The 17481-nt window shown below is 35.0% G+C and overlaps 1 protein-coding gene across 2 annotated transcripts in view; it reads left to right on the forward strand.

Annotated features, from left to right (window-relative positions):
* The first annotated feature begins 248 nt into the window (after window positions 1–248).
* LOC140754453 (paired box protein Pax-6) overlaps window positions 249–17481 on the forward strand; it is a 72440-nt gene continuing 55207 nt past the window's right edge. For both annotated transcript variants that reach the window (XM_073089465.1, XM_073089466.1), the window contains exons 1-2: window positions 249–614; window positions 14122–14347. In XM_073089465.1, the coding sequence (XP_072945566.1) occupies window positions 602–614; window positions 14122–14347 (239 nt within the window). In that variant the 5' untranslated portion in view covers window positions 249–601. The remainder of the gene's footprint in view (window positions 615–14121; window positions 14348–17481) is intronic.

Below are 17481 nucleotides of genomic sequence, written 5' to 3' on the forward strand. Positions count from 1 at the left end.
GCTTTCCAGTAACACAATTCAGCAGCATCATCTACCAATTAGCTTCGTTTGTCTCTTTCATATCTACGTTTGTAGCGTCCGTTGAAACGAGACGGCGATAGGCCTTAAGTTTTCAAAGAAGCGTAAGCGAGGCTTGATTGTAATTGATGATGCGATTGTCTAATGCCGCTTTGAGGTCAATAAATTTCTTCAATCGTGAATCTTTGTTTGCAGGTCACGGCGCGGAGGTTTCGCGATAAGGACTCCTATACACGTCGCGTCCGGGAATTACTTAGTCATTAACTTTAACGGGGAATTTAAATTTAGAATTGACTGATATCAGTGTATAGATAGCCTAAGGGACTTGTAATGTATGTCAAAGTTACATGCTTAACGTAACGTTAGCATTATTGATACGGGATTTTTAAGTGTAGCAATCTGCAGTTGTGATTTAGGTTAGGTTAGGTTAGGATAGGGGCGAGTGGGGTAAGGCCGCGTGGTGGCGCTCCACGGGGGCTGGGGGCGGGCCGCGCCTGCGCCCGCGCACGCCGCCACCACGCTGGTGGGCGGGCTGGTGGCGCCGCCGCGGGAACCCACCACGGCGGCAGAGGCCTTCTGGAAAATGCCGCATAAAGGTAATTTGCATCTGATTTATTATTTTATTGTTTATATAGTTAGGGAAATTATGATATTAAAGTGAAGTATAATAGTAATGGCTGGCATTAATATTTTATACATACCTTAGAAGATACAATTATAAACTTAATATTATGCGTAAGCCATGAAAACTTAATCAGAATGTTTCATATAAGCAAGATTGCCTTATCACATTTCGAACAAATTAGAATACCCTAGCACGAACTCTTCTATTATACGAAAAAAAAATAGAAAATGCTTATAAAATAGCAGTTGCAATAATTGTTTGCCTATAAGTCTAACTAATTACGTTTCATATAAGTCATAAATAGTTTCAATAACTATTCGATCCATCTATTTGATTAAATTTAAGTCGTAACTTTCTTAAACACAAAATCAGCGAGCACTAATTAAATATTCACAAAGTCATAAGTCAGAGGCGCTGCGGGCAGGCTCTGGTCGACCGGGCGCTACGGCACCTCTACAATAGAGTCGTTTTTAATACAATTAACCTGGCTTGAATAGACTCGTAGCTTATATTAAGTTGTTCAGGAAATAAAAAATATATATTTTTTGTGAATAAAACTCTTGGATTACATTTAGATTCGATTTAATAATGACTACCTTGTTAGTTGTAGGTAAGTAAATAAAAATGTGATTTGAGTGTGAAACATTCGTACAAAGTGAATATTTTAAAGGTATATATATACTAATCGGTACAGTAAATTACAAATGTTTTTGTTTTAGAAAGTTTTCATTCTTCTGACGCAAAATTGACAAAAAGCTTAAAATTTTAATAAGTCAATAAGTCATTTATTATTTATTTTAAAGATTAGGACAATGTACCTTATATTATGAATTCTACGAAAGTATTTACATATTTTTCATATTTTAAAAACGACGAAAATTTAAAAATTAGTTATTTACAAAAGCTCGGTATAAGTTGCATTGCTATTCACAGACTAAGATTGTCATAACAGCATTGAAGATTCCGAAAATAGTTATATTCAGTATCCAGTACTGCGAAGTAGCTAACTAGCGGAGTTGGCTTGTTTAGCGGCAGCGCGGAGCCGTGCAGGCAACTTTGTTACTTGTAGCTGCCACTTGCGAGTTAGTTGTTCTGTTCAACGACTTAGTAACAAAATAGACCTCGAAAAGATGCACATAAAGAACAAAATAATATATGAAAATAATATTTTAACAAAAGAGGTTGGGAATATATAATTAACATAAAATTGCTATGGACAGATGTTTTTGTTTTATGAAGTTTTATTTCTTCAGGTGCAAAATTAACATAAGATATGAATTATGTTAAGAGTTTCCAGGAATCGAAATTTATGTTTTTATCTATTGTAATGCTCATGGCTACCATTGTAAGCAATCATATTTTGGCATCGACGAAAGTACACATTTACATATTTGTCATGAGTCGAATATTAGATGCGATGTCAAATCAAGAACCAAATCTAACATAGACTAACATTGTCATAACAGCATTGAAGATTCCGAAAATAGTTACATTCAGTATCCAGTATTCCGAAGTAGCTAACTAGCGGAGTTGGCTTGTTTAGCGGCAGCGCGGAGCCGCGCAGGCAACTTTGTTACTTGTAGCTGCCACTTGCGAGTTAGTTGTTCTGTTCAACGACTTAGCAACAAAATAGACCTCGAAAAGATGCACATAAAGAACAAAATAATATAAGAAAATAATATTTTAACAAAAGAGGTTGGGAATATGTAATTAACATATAATTGCTATGAACAGATGTGCTAAGGATGAAAAATGAGTGAAGACTTTTCTGAAGCCTGTAAAGAGTGGCTATCTATACTTAGCTGTTAAACGAGCCTATACTATCAACACACAAAACGAGCCTATAATATATAATATAAACACTAAATTTCAGTCAGCTCAGTACCCTTGCAAAACAAAGCGAGTTCACAAATGTACAAAATCTTTTAGGTGTCTATTTGGTTACTCAGTCCATGGCAAACAACTAGACAGAACTTGGGACTATTGTATGATCCTAGTAATTTTGCTACCTATGTTGTTATACGCTTTACAACCCTACCTTCTTCATACGGAACTTTGAGTTCGTGATAAATAAAAGGGTAAAAGTTTATAAAATTGAAGCTAGTGAAAAATTATTCTGTTTACCTTATAAATGGACACCCATGGACATCGCAAAAGATAAAAGAGACGTTCTATATAAATATAGCCGTAGAGGCGTTACCTAGAAGCCTCAGTTGGAATGCCTCGTATGCCTCTTATCACACCGGTCAGACTGAAATACAGTAACAGATTATTTTAGTAAACTACTCAAAAATTCGTATATTGAAAAATTAAAATGTTGTTCTTTTTAACAAGCATAATATCACCCCAACATATTATAATTTTATCGTCAAGCAAGAACCATACAAAATAAAATGACATAGATATAACTGAAAATTTGTACCTTCATTGGAACAGTGGTACTATCTGTCGCAAATTGTTCGTACCAACTCAGAAACTTTCGAGGGCTCATGCACTACAACTTTGCTAAAGATCATCACATGAACAAATGCATAGCTTACGATTCTATAAAGGACATCCAAACATTAATTTTTATATAAGTATATAGAAGTGGGCATTATAAATCTTAGTGATTTTAATTTATAGAGAAATACGTTTTAACTGAGTTTTACTGTCTCTGTTAGCACAAGTTAGTTGACTTTTCAAGTTGTAACTGGCTGACCTTTTGCTAGACCTCCTTCGGGTCAAACTGGCATACTTAGTCTGTATTTTGAATTGTTAATTTACATTAGTAGATATAGCTTCAATTTTTATGAAATTTTATTTTATTTTTGAAAATTAAGTGGCAAATTAGCGACCGCGTGGCGGAGTGGCCACCATACCGGTCTGACAAAGCACAACCGGCAAAGGGTCCCGGGTTCGATCCCCGGCCAGACAGATATCTAAATGATGATTTAGATTTCTGTTTCTGGGTCTGGGTGTTTGTGTATTTGTCTATGTGTGTCTCCATGGCACCCACGACACAGGGAATCCTAGTGTGGGGCTGTGAGTGTAGAAAGCGTTTAAAAAAAATAGTATGGAGGCCGACTATGTGGTGACTGCAATCCTCTATATTTGTAATCAACCCTGATTCCATTAGAACTACCTAAGGTCGGCCACAGATGCGTTGCTACCATCCATCCATCAGCCTTTTGAGGTCCACTGCTGGACATAGGCCTCCCTTAATTGGCGCCACTCCAACCTGTCCCGTGCCCTTTGAAGCCACGTTGCGTTGCTACCACTGAAGACTAAGTTGGAACGCTTCGTATAAGTGTCTCCTCCTTACCATTCCCTTCTAACCAGAACACAAGTACACTATATTGGACAGTAGTGGGTTAAAATTGTCTAAAGAACGCTTTAAGAAATGAATTAAACCACCTAATACCTATTAAAACATTGTATTTGCTTTGTTAGACTAACTCAATCTTTTGTCATTCTAAAACACAACATAATTCCGTATATAAAGCCATTCATGCGAACAAAACTGCACAAAAATGCTAATTTAACGTAGCACTCGAAGAAACAAAATCTCACGACACACTTTAAACAGATGTATTACGAACTTGTAAACCATCCAAAAACAGTTACCGCTATGATTTAAGAGGGATTTGCCTCATAATTGTTTCGTTTAGACTTGGCTTTGGGTGTAACACACAGAAAATATAATTATGCCGGCGCAGCCAAGCCACCAAACGGGGCATGCGACAACTGTCACATTAACCGCTAGATAGAGACAAATAGAGTGGAAAATCGGTCGCCGGAAAGAGATAAACAGCTTTTCTTTGTGACGCCACTAAGGAAATTTTAATGATTAAATGCTCGATTCAGTCTACGGGCCGTCTTCGTATATTTGTTGGGTTTGCGACAGACGACGGGTTAAGTGTTGTGTTGTTCGGGTTCACGGTCTATTTCGTCCATTTTTAGGTTATTTTAGTGTTGTTTTATGAACACAGTTATAGATTAGATTTTTGGTATTAAATAGTAATCATCTGCACTATTTTTTTTAGATGGTATTAAATTAAATAGTCTGAGAAATAATAGGTAGGTAATGGGTTGTCTTCATTAGTAGTGGAGTCCTCATAATATTTGATTGCACGAGTTGTTGAACCTATCTTAAGGTAAATAGTACTTTTTTATAAGTTTGTGCGAACTATAGGTACATAATTAATAAGTAATAAACCGTTTATGTACTCATTTAAAAAAGTCCAGTTCAATTTATTACCATATCAGGTTGCTGAGTCCCAATCAGGCAAAGTACTTATAGATTACAATTTTTGTCCAGAGTAGGTGATTAGTAGAGTTCTTAATCATTTTAGCCGCTATCTTATTTTAGTTAAATGGTTAGTAGCCAAATAAACATTTAAAACACAATTAATAAAAATAAATTCAGATATTATATTTCAGAAAAATGTTGACAACCACTAAAGGAGCCCGAGTAGGTAGTGAAATAAAATAAAAAGTAGGAAGGACGCACGCGCTAAACCTTTTTAACGAAACTTGTCTCTGTTGAAGGGTCTTTTAAAAGTGACAAGGGCTCATAATTTGAGATCCAAAGATTTCAATATAGGCTTAAAATTTTATGGTTTTTATTTAACAGAAGAAATCATTTGAGAAATTTATAAAGTGTTCTCAGACATACGAGTTGGTATAGTTTACGCAAAAGATATGCTTTTCTTCGCTATTAAACCAAGTATAAGTAAGTAAGTAACCAAGTATATGGATAAGTAATTTCTAATAGGCACATAACATTGAAGATTAAGGGAATCGAACTTCGTCACAGAACTTAGGCACGGCACACAAATTGAAAAAATGTAGAGAATATTATATCAGGGATCAAATGTGTGGAGAAAGGATTAAGGTGGTTTCCGAACTGTTAATATAGTCTGCGATAAGGTTTAACGATTGTCTTCCAAAGCAACGAAACACGTAATTTGTCCACCAGCGGCCACCCATCCAACTTCCAACCGGGCCCGACATTGCTCAACTTAGAAAACTTTCAACCATTATACAAATTACTTATAAACTTTGGACATTATTTCTAACCAAATAATAAAACTGATCAAAGCACATAAAAGTCAAATGCAAACCTTTTTTCCATTCGTATAAAAACATTTATTTCTAAAAGGCTCGCATCGTTTGTCAATGGGCACATTTTGTCCGCGCTAAAGGGGCGTGGTTGGTATTGCAATAAATTATAGTGACGTAACAAACGATATAGTAGAGTGAATGGACGAGCGTAAAATGTAATAATTTACTCACAACTTTTTGCAAAATGTTTGCATATTTGTGGGTAAATTAAATTTTTACATGCTTTATATTAGCTTCACTTGTATGTTTGTCAGTGAGTAACTCCGTTTTTCAGTAGAAAGAGATCAACATACAACCTTATCTTACCCTGCATGTATGAAAGAATAAAATAGTATCTATACCGAAAGCTTTATAGTTGATTTTATCATAAAAGCGTGTTTTTTTTTTGTTTTTTTAACTATATTTATTATTTTAGTTTTGAAGTGGAATTCACACAAGTGATATTAATTTAGGAGATAATTAATTCCGCGCTGCAAATAACACGCGAAATATTTTAAGTAATTTGTTGGTAGGTAAAGTAAATTTCCATAAAATGACCACTTGGCAGCCATTTTTAACTTATTGTAAATGGAAATAAAATTGAAATGTCCATCTGTAATTTTTAAATAAGTCATTTTAAAAGCTCGGTGAGATATTTATTTCTATGAGAAATTGTTTAACAAATTATTTATGCATCTACCTATAAGCGACTTATGGTGAGCACGAACAATTTTCCACTCGGAGTTCAATAAAAAAATGTCAGCTACTAACTAATTTTGGAAATGACAGAATTAATTTTCATACATTTGTCATTTTTTCACAGTGCACTTTTCGTTTTACATTTCACTCTTAAAATATTTAAAACCTCTGTACAAGTAAACCTCTAAAAACCGTATTCAGGGGTCCAAACCGAAGGGTCCAAACGCGGTTAGTATAAAAATAAAAACGTTAGAACAAATACGGATTACCCATGTGCATGGAGAAACTAAAACTTGTTCTATAGCAAGCCGATCCACTTACCAACCCCATAACCAACCATACGGGATTTGATGCATCCAAAATGGCGTTTATTATCACAATTAAACTTCCCCCATAGATTTAATTCAAAAACAGATACAAAGTAATAATAACAGGGGTAGTGAGTGGGGCTTGTCTGGCTCCAGGTGTGTCTGAGTATGACAGGGTGGCTACCCTTATGTATTATCTGTTTAGTAAATAAAACCGAGTGTTTGATTAATGTTTAATGTGTTTTTGTGCTATGTAATTGTTGCTTAACGGTTTTAGAGGTAAAGATGGTTGAACTTTCGAACTTGAGTAAATGACAAAACATTTAAGTAAGACCTACCTAAAAAAAATTGTCGAGTATTTTTTGTTTGATACTTAGGTTCAGACATTTAGAGGTTATCATTAAGAGAATAATTCGTAAATAATTAATTCGTAAGTTCGGAAGATATTATTTCGTAAAAATGTATTTTTTAAATTACTGAAAAGATTGGTAGCACATAAAGCACGTAAAAATACTAAAAGATTGTATAAAGTACCTATTTTAAATTAAAACTAACATAGACTATTCTATTTTTACATTTATTCAAATGTGATAAGGTTGCGGGTCGGTGTGTAACACATGTGCTAATAAATAGTACTTTTGAAAAATATTAGGTATTTTTAGTATAGATATTAGGTATTTTTAGATAGAGTTTCTAAGAGTCAGTCCTGTAGGCATTATGTTTGAGTCTGGTATATCTGCCTTTCCTCTAAGTGCCTATTAGTTCTAATATATTCATGCTATATTAATTTTATCCGATAAATATAGAATTCGAATTTCAAATAATTTGGTAGAGCAAGGAAGATATCTTTAAGTTATTATTAGACACTACTGAATAAAAATAGATTCGTTCATATTATTATGTTCTTACGTAGAAAAAATATAGTCAGTCAGTAAATCAGAGAATGAATGTTTAGGATACAAGATTATATGAGATATTCACAGACAGACGAATCCGCAGGTAAAACAAAGTGCTTACGTAAATTTATTAATACTCATAGTCATATCAGTTGCAGACGAAATATATTTTTGAAATCGTAAAAAGTCTGATTTAAATACTTATCACCAAAATTATATTTTAATGAATGCTATAATCTACATATTCCCAAAATGTGTTTGGTTATCTATAATTATATTTTTACATATTTTTGGAACTGGCCCATAATATTTAAATTGTTTAAGTTTTTTGTTTGAAATGCGCTTGAAGTAACGTTGTAATTCATGTAGCTGGTAGGTACTTAATAAATTGTATTTTTTGAGGTAGTAGACAATTAGGGGTAATCAAAAACCTAACTAACTAACCTAACTAACTAACCTAACTAACTACGTTAAAACTTAGACTAAACTTAAACACCGTAATTATAACATTTAGTACCTTCAATAGTCCTATTATAATGCGATAGATTTTTTTTTTATAATATAAGAGTAGCAGACGAGCACGCAGTCCACCTGATGGTAAGTGGCTACTGCCGCCCATGAACATCTGTAATCAACCCCAGATAGGATCAGATATTCCTACCTGAGGTCGGCCACAGATGCGCCGCTACCCCTGAGGACTAAGCTGGAACGCCTCGGAAAAGCCTGTCTCCCTTACCACACCCTTCAAACCGGAACACAGTAGCGCCTAACACTGCTGTTATTAGGATGCGATAGATATTAATAAGGAACATAAATAAAAAATGCAAATAGGATTACAGATATTTTCCATATAGGTACATAATATATACTAATATCTACGCTGTTGACCTAAACATTTCTCTAGCGTTCACACAGCATTAAACATTTCAACATCAAGCATTGTGGGCTTAATAAAAATAAAAATAACTACAACTACACATAAATTTATAGTCGCGCCCATAAAAACGAGGATTAAAAATAAATCGCTCGAATAAATTGCACCTCTGAAATTAAAACACTCCCTCACGACACGCGTACTTGCGCCGACACGTAGCCGATGCCACGAGTCATAGGAGGTAGCGAGTTGCAACTATAGACAGTATTCGCTACTGTGGGTATTGCGTAGCATTTTTAGAATAACTATAACCCATCCAAATTGGATCAGTAGTAGTGGAGAACACCGCGGTCATACAAACTTACATACATACATAGCGGTCGAACCTCCTTTTTAAGACGGTAAAAATAAAAATATGTCTACTACTAGACTACAGACGATACTTGCAGAAAAACGATGTTTAGCATAAAACATGGAGATGTGTAGGAAAGGTTATATGGTAAATCATAAAGTTAAAACTTTACTGCGTTATTCTTACATCTAAATGAAATAATTATGTGTAACGATAATTAATTTTTGAGTTTTTTAATGTAATGATTTTTTATTTTATATTTCACAAATGTTGAGTTTAATGCAGTTATCAAAAATATATCTTTATAGATCAACATGAAATAAATAGACCTTGCATTCATTTAAATCATTCCCAAAAAGTCACTAATTACGTAATTAACATATTAAATTAACGAATTAATTTTAACTTTAATGAATAGTTAATTTAACAAGAGTTGGTATTAAAAAATATTTGCAGTGGTTGGGTGCCTTGTATCTACTTAGTGTGTAGACGCCATAAGCATATACATTATACACAATTAAGACTAACACTCTGAACTAGAACCATAGATAAGTATAGATATCTCACCGCCTTGTAATTGAAGGAGGCCATTAAATGACTTAAACAGCTGACAATTCTATCAGCCGTTTAATGGCTGTCATGGTGTAATTTACGGAATAATGCCGACATGCGCAGTTAAGACACGAAATCGAGGAAAAAGTGCGAAGAAATATCGTTTCATTCGTAAAAAAACAAAAAAACTATATTTTTTAATTTTTCAAACACGAAACTAATTGACAGTGACAATTGTCAATAGGTTACATTTTCTTGTTACGAGCGAGTAATCTTTACTAATCGACTAGAACTAATATCTGGACGAAAGAGCGATAAAATTTCTATTCCAATAACCATTATATTCTGAAAAAAATAAAATCAATTCCCGCTTCCACTCAGCTACCATCTAATCAACCCGCGACCTCTTACTCTTGCACCACACTTGCATAGCGTGGGGGTCTGCCCTACCAATTGTCCATTGTTCTTTTAACAGCCACGCTTGTTAGGGCCAACGGTTGACGACGCCTGCCGAGGTGAGAAGAGGTGTTATTAATAACGAGTTTTGGCGCGAAAATACGTCACTTAATTGGCGAACGACGTGTATAATTAATTTGGATCGGGTGCAATGAACGCGCAAAAAATTCCCTCAACTTTCAACCCTTGGAAATGAATTCTTCGACAGTTGTGTTGTACATATGTACTCGTGAGCATATAATGTTATACTTTTGTGTTTCTGTTTAAGATGGAAGTAGCATTAAGCTTGCAGTTCATCTAATGGTAAGTGTTCTGCCACCCATGGACATCTGTACCCAATTCCATATAGTTTACTTAGGTCTTTAGTTGAAGCCGACCATATATCTGTGCATTGCCAGTCTTTACGATTAAGGTTGCTTCATATGTAGGTTCTCATGTCAGTTGGCATCTACACCTTTCCGCCCATAAGCAAGAATAGATTGATGCTTGAACTAAGTTTGACAGTGGCACCTTCCTTATAAAACCATTTCACCTCCTTTCGATATCGCATACTTTAATAGGTGGTAGAACCCTTCGTGATTCGAATTCGGATGCTCTACCTTACATCTGTATCTTTGCTGTATTCTGATTTAAAGTGTGTGGTAAAGGAAACACATTGATATGAGGCGTTCCTGGTGTTGTCATTTTAAAAAGTAAAGCCAATTATGACCTATATATTACTTCGATCAACATAACCACTGATCACAAGGCGCATAAAACAAAGGCGAACGATCGCCCAATTTAGAACGTTCGCATTCGCTTCACGCGCGCAAAATTATACGCGACCGCAGAAAAAAAGGGCGAAAACAATGAAGTTTTCGTCATACCCCACCCTTTGGCCTTAATCAAGGGCCTGCCCTAAATTCGCCCACAAATTGCATCCAATTGTCCATTTTTTACCGACTATTTGTTAGGGGAAAAGGAATTATCTAGCGGGCCGACGGTTGGCCGCATCTGATCTAATGCAATTCAAGAGTAGTGGCGTGAAAACGCCGGTTCGCTTATAATTGTGTAGCGACAACTGTTAGGTTGAAACCATCTGGAATTTGCCTTAGCACAATGGGATATAGAAAAAAATTAAATACGTCAACATTCATAGTAAGATCAATCTCATACAGATTTCATTTATTGTGGGCAATGAACACACACAAAAATACGTGAAATTCTGTTCTTAGACTAGGTCTGAGACAATGATAGGTTATACATCTATGGTCTCAGAACAAAAATATAAACTCATCACTTAGATATTTGTTAACTGGAGAGGAGTCCCCCAACTCAGGAGTCCTATATTTTTGGGGCTCGTTCTGTTTTTTTAGCTAAACTATAAGTTCAAGCAGACATTACTTCGTGAATGCAGTCTATTTAATATATTATTTTTCTCAAGTTTTAATTTCAAAGTTCTTTAAACTGATGTAAAATGCGTAGTCAACTTGATTATTGAATTATATATTATATACGATTTTGATTGATATCAATATCATAAACGATATAATCGTTGATATCAATATCGTTAACGATAATGTTTGATATCAATATCGATAAAGATTAATAACCAATAAAAATAAAGGCCAAATAAGATTTAAATAAAATATACACTCTTAAAAACAAGTATTAAAAATAAGATCCAGATAAAAAATGGGTATTAATATTTTTAATAACCAAAAAATACTAAAACCCAAAATTTTACTAACGGTTCTTCATTGTACACTACAAAAAGATACTCAAGTATCCAATATCTGAGAGGATTAGACTGATAATATTTTGTGGTTCTTTCGTACACCGCGAACCCTTTTAGACGATTTCATTTTAAGCTATTGCATAGCTTTTATCGCGGGCTTTGAGCGCGGCGACCGAATCGAGAAATTCCGTAACGAAAATAAGTAACACCTTTCAACAACTCGGTTGCCTGGAGACTTGATATCTAACTATCAAGTCTCCAGGCAACCGAGTTGTTGACTGTCAATAGAAAAATATGGATATAATTGAATAAAGTATTATTTTACATTCCTTATTATTTTATTTGATATTGGCGACGAGATGTCGAATGAACTAAAAAACAATAAGGAAATACGAGCCACATTACGTGGGTTAATGAAACGAACCGAAAATTACATTTCGGAAATAGAAAAAATTGACATTGAAGAAATAAATATACGACTGAATTCTTTACAAGAAAATTTGAACAAATTCTACGTGATTCAAGAAAAAATTGAATGGCTTACAGAAGAAGAAAATTTAGAAGAGGAAATAAAATACAGGTACGAATTTGAAGAAATATATACAAAGCTAAAATTTAAATTTTTGAATGTACAAAAAGAAATTAATCGGCTAATACCTGAATGTTCTTTTATATCAGCAAGAGCGGAAGTTTATTTGATAAACTGTTAACTGTCAAGGCACGCTTGAGACGTACACCTAATACAAAAGAGGTATCACCTTATCAGTAAATGTTCGGCAGAGAGGTAAGAACCTATATGCATGCCTTATTTAAGAAATCCGCCCCACTATCCAGATTACATTACAATGCACCGCCAACGCAGGAGTTCGGACAAGGTGATAAGGTATAAGTCCGCAGTTACACCAACCCAAGAGTTAAATGGGAGTTCGGAGTCGTCATCCGAAGATTAGGTAGACTCCATTATGAAGTCAGAACTGAAAATGGCATACTGGTGCGCCGTCACCTTGACCAAATGCTGCCGGCGCCCCTGGTGGTGTAAGTGAAAATAGCGGTGGAGGACTGTTGGATATCAAGTCTCCAGGCAACCGAGTTGTTGACTGTCAATAGAAAAATATGGATATAATTGAATAAAGTATTATTTTACATTCCTTATTATTTTATTTGATAACCTTAATTCGTCAACTTGAACACAGATGGCAGTAATACACATTTTTTTATAATCCGTGCAGAAATCTTAAAATTGCGTGAAGTATATTTTATATTCCCATTATAAAATTCAAAATTATATTACCATATTATCCAAATAATATGTTTTATCAACATAAGCTATGTTGAATTCTGGATTGATAAAATAACGTAAAAGAGTGTTTGTTACTTTTAAACGTACAATTACAACTGACAGACTTGACAGCACAAAATCAAAACGCCATTATGATTTATGGTACAAATAATTTGTGTACAAAGTGTTTTAAATATGAATAAACAAAGTGCATTTATTAATGAAAAATGCGATGTACCTGTAACATTCGGCCAAATGTCACAGGCACATCGCATTGATCCATTTATATTGCTGGTTGTTAATACTTTACGTCACTTATTAAATACTTTTCTATTTTATATTTTAGAATGTTCAGTCTTGCTTGGAGTTATGAAATGTCAGCTGATATTTGCAATGTCTTATATAATGGAGATATGATAAAATAGTGGATAAAGATGTATTAATGTAAATGTTGATGATTATGGAAAAATATATTGTATTTCTGGAATTCCTTCTGAGCGTTTTCATAGCATAAAAAATGCTATGCAATAGCTTTACCGCGGCAGTCTCCGAGTGCAACACGTATTTTTTTGTTCGAGATGGTCGAGACAATCTTTTTATTTTCGCAAAGCGGATTATTTTTTTAAACGGGTTTAAGTTTTTTAACACTTTTGTGATATATACGGCTATTTACGAACCAGGTAGGCATAATAACATAAAAATGTGTAAAGAATTAAAGATATTCGCCATAATACAACCGATCTGAAGATGTCTTCGTAGAACCACTTGAACGAATTGAATTCGGAATTTTTATGGGTAAGGGGTGGGATGGAATTGCAAAGTACAAAAAATGTCTGGCTAATATTGAATAGGATCTCAAAATAAATTGCATCTCGCAAATTCTTTTGAAAGGTGGTAGAGCCAGTATGGTCCGACCGGGTAGGTATTGTCCGCGCCAAACTACTAGTCCGCTCTAAAGTTGTTGCGAGCAGGTGTAGTCATACAATTTGCTATGACGACGCGATTCATTTCTATATTCAGAGCGGACTAGCAGTTTTACGCGGACTATACCACCGTTATACCTAGAACTAAGCAGTTCTGCGTTTCTGTAGAAGGGTGGATACACACTAACATAGACACTCTTAAATGGTCTAATAATGTCAAATATTGTATAGTTCTTAACACAGATGATGACTAAAAAGTACTTTAATAAATTCATATTCAAAAAACAGTATCTATTCAGATATTTAATCAATTCATCAGTATCTTTCATTTCTACAGATGAGCTTATGCACAGCGCGGCGATGGGGGGCGGAGCCCTATTCGGGTGCTCATCCGCGGGGCACAGCGGGATCAACCAGCTTGGGGGGGTATACGTGAATGGGAGACCGCTGCCCGACTCCACCCGGCAGAAGATAGTGGAGCTGGCGCACTCGGGCGCGCGGCCCTGCGACATCAGCCGCATCCTGCAGGTGTCCAACGGCTGCGTCTCCAAGATCCTCGGCAGGTCAGCGAGATTTCTTGTCTTTTTTGATCTAAGAAACCTGTAACCAAAAATGAATTATTTACAGAGTATTTACCCGCTCAGTCAATCAATGATGCGTTCCTGTTGTAGGATTGGGTGCCTTTCCATCTTGGATATGTGAGGTTATCAGGTAGCTAAGCTTTGGATGTGTCAAATCCACCAATCGTTTGAATTTCTTTGAATGAATTCATTAATAATAATAATAAGTGAAAAACAAGAAATCGTTTAATTGGACGTGACATACATCCATAGATTAGCTACCTCGTAGTTTCTGATGGTAAGGCACTTTTAAGTTACCACGCCTCATATTAATGTACTAATACTATGATTATGATTATTACTTAAGAGTGCATCGTAGCTTACATTAGATTAATAAATATTAAAGATATGAAACTAATTAAAGTGACTATTCCAGTTGCTGTCAAATGGTAAGTAAATGCAACGCAGTCCTTTAAGTTAAGGGTTAAGGCCACAGTCACCACAGTCAAGGGTTACTACAACACCTTTGAGTAGTGGGAAATTGAGAATATTTTAAGATAAAGTTTTGATGTAATAAAAAATCTGCCCTATAGGCTTCGTTACGATGACTTCCTTTACCCAAAACGATTAATTAACCACTTTAACATAGGTAATATATCAAAAATATGTTTGTTAAATTTTAATTTAGATTACCGGCTATCACCAACTAAAAATCTTATAATTAGTTATCATATTATTTTACTTAAAATATGAAAATATTTTCATGCTTTCCATTCCATTATGTCAAAAATATTATCAAAATCAAACAAATGTCACCCAGAATATTATAATCACGTAAATCGAAACTCCAACTTAAAAAAGCATCATTTTACTAACAAAGTCCGTATCCCATACACTACAATGACAAACATTAAACTCAAACCCCAGCACCTATAACAATTAAATCGAGCACTATTACACGAATAAATGAATTATTTAGCACAAAACCCTGTCGACAAAGACGATTGTCCGCTACAAGATGAGGTCAAAATCTTGGGACACGCGTACAAATTGATCCTATTCCCATAGCCCGCCTGAGGAATACCACAATACCTTAACAATGCACCTTTCTTTCAATGACTTAATCAATAGAAAAGTTGTTAACATTCCCATACTATTGTTTTTGTTTAGCGCGACGGGTGAATTCGGCTGGGAATCGACATCGGGTGCTACGGGGTGCCGGTTCTAATTCCGTCAGCGAATTTATCGTGTGATTGCGATTTTATCTTGAATTGAGGATTTAGACCCTTCAAATACGATGGCTTATAGTTTTCAGTTCGTTGTATTTACGTACTTCATTCTATTATTGGTGTTTAAAGTTTAACAAAAAATCGTTTATATTATCGTTCTTAAATTATACTTGTGTCAGGTGCTCTTATAGAATAAGGCGAGTTATACACAGTGGAGTACGCTTTCCAAGTGCATTTCTTTTCACAAATATTGGGTCTTAGATTACACAAATCTGAAACATTGAAAGATTCGGGCCTCTGAGCCTTTGACAGGTAAGAAAATAATAATGAGGTGAAATTTATTACAATTCTTAATAAGAATTTTCCGGTCTCATATCTAGACGTATTCGGATTTTTTAGAAGACGTAGGTACGGCTGTGCGTTTCCCAAATTTAGGGAACGCACGCAATTCCAGGTTTATATGCATCGAGGTGATTAAGGGATAAAATCTGAAAGAGTAGCATCTCACTTTGAACACCTTTCTTTTCTAGGGAAAGCTCCTATCTCCCAATGGAATTTTAACGGTGATTTTAAAAAAGAGTGATATTGGGTACTTAACATATGGACCCTATACTTCTAGTCTATTTACTTTCATAAAACACACAAAAATAACATTCTTCATATTTACCAACAAACTTCAATTCATAATCTGTTTACTTCCTTCAATAAATATCCAATTTGTTTTATCAATAACTCGACAGCAGCACGGGCCCTTCTCCCTAAAATAATCACTTTGGTACAAGATCTCTTGAAGTGCTTTCAAGTAGCACACAGTAGGGGTGCCAATTACTAGAAAATAATGTTTTATTTTGATTTTTATTTAGGGGCGGCGGTGGGACAACCCTGAAAGGCACACCCTGCATTAAGTTTTTGACGTCTTTAATATTATTTTATTGTTCGCGATTGACTTTTAGCGTTTTGTTCTCATCAATTCACAATGGCGTAAGAACGTGAATATTTTATTCGATGGTATTATTACATGTTAGATTTGTATTGTGACGCGAATAGAGTATTGTTTGCCTGTACAATTATAAAACTTAAGGTTATTGGGAACATTAAACTATCTATTTCGTAATACGGATCATGAGATCCTTAAGTATACTATTTATTTTAGATTGTTAGTGATTTATATGTTGCACTGAAAATTTTTCGCGGCACATTCTTGGATTAACTCACGCCACATACTGTACTAGAACACGAAACATTCCAATTTAGCTTACGAAGTCATTCAGTAGAATTGAATTGAAAAGAAGTGTCTTGTGCGCTGCGTCATCAAAGGCGCTGAACTAAGCAACCTTTTAGGAGTTTTAGGTGTTAAACCACCGATCTTTTCAACTTATAAAAACTTAGAGGTATCAATTTAGAATAACTATTGTGGCCAATACATAGATGGTTACAGATCTCCATCCAAGTATACGACAACAGCCACTTACCATCCGATGAAGTACATACTCATTTCCTTATTCAATACCATAACAAAACTCATACACACCCCATACCTTTTAGTGGTCGTCCAAACATTTAATCCAATTCCCAAAAAGAAATGGGCTCCCGAAAATCCTTGTATCAATTCCGAGACTTGGCAAGTCGGCAGCAAGTGCTACAAACAACGTTTTTCCCACACACCCCTGACATTCTTATCGTGCCAATTATATGAAGGGTTAGTTCCTTAGGGGCAAGCGTGGCAGGACTCCTAATTAAGAAGGATTCCCGCTGTTAAGCGCTCCTGACTTCTGCTCAGCTGTTGAAGTAATGGGAATTTAGCGGTTTTTTAATGTTTTGGTTTTGCTTTTAATAATATGATATTTAATGTTTTGAACTTAAAAAAAGAAGTGATAGCCTAGTGGTTAAGAAACTCGGCCTCTCGAT

Source organism: Epargyreus clarus, unplaced genomic scaffold (genome assembly GCF_041222505.1).
Source record: "Epargyreus clarus isolate Ecla_fem2 unplaced genomic scaffold, WU_Ecla_fem_2.2 ptg000029l, whole genome shotgun sequence".
In the NCBI taxonomy this organism is placed as follows: Eukaryota; Metazoa; Arthropoda; class Insecta; order Lepidoptera; family Hesperiidae; genus Epargyreus; species Epargyreus clarus.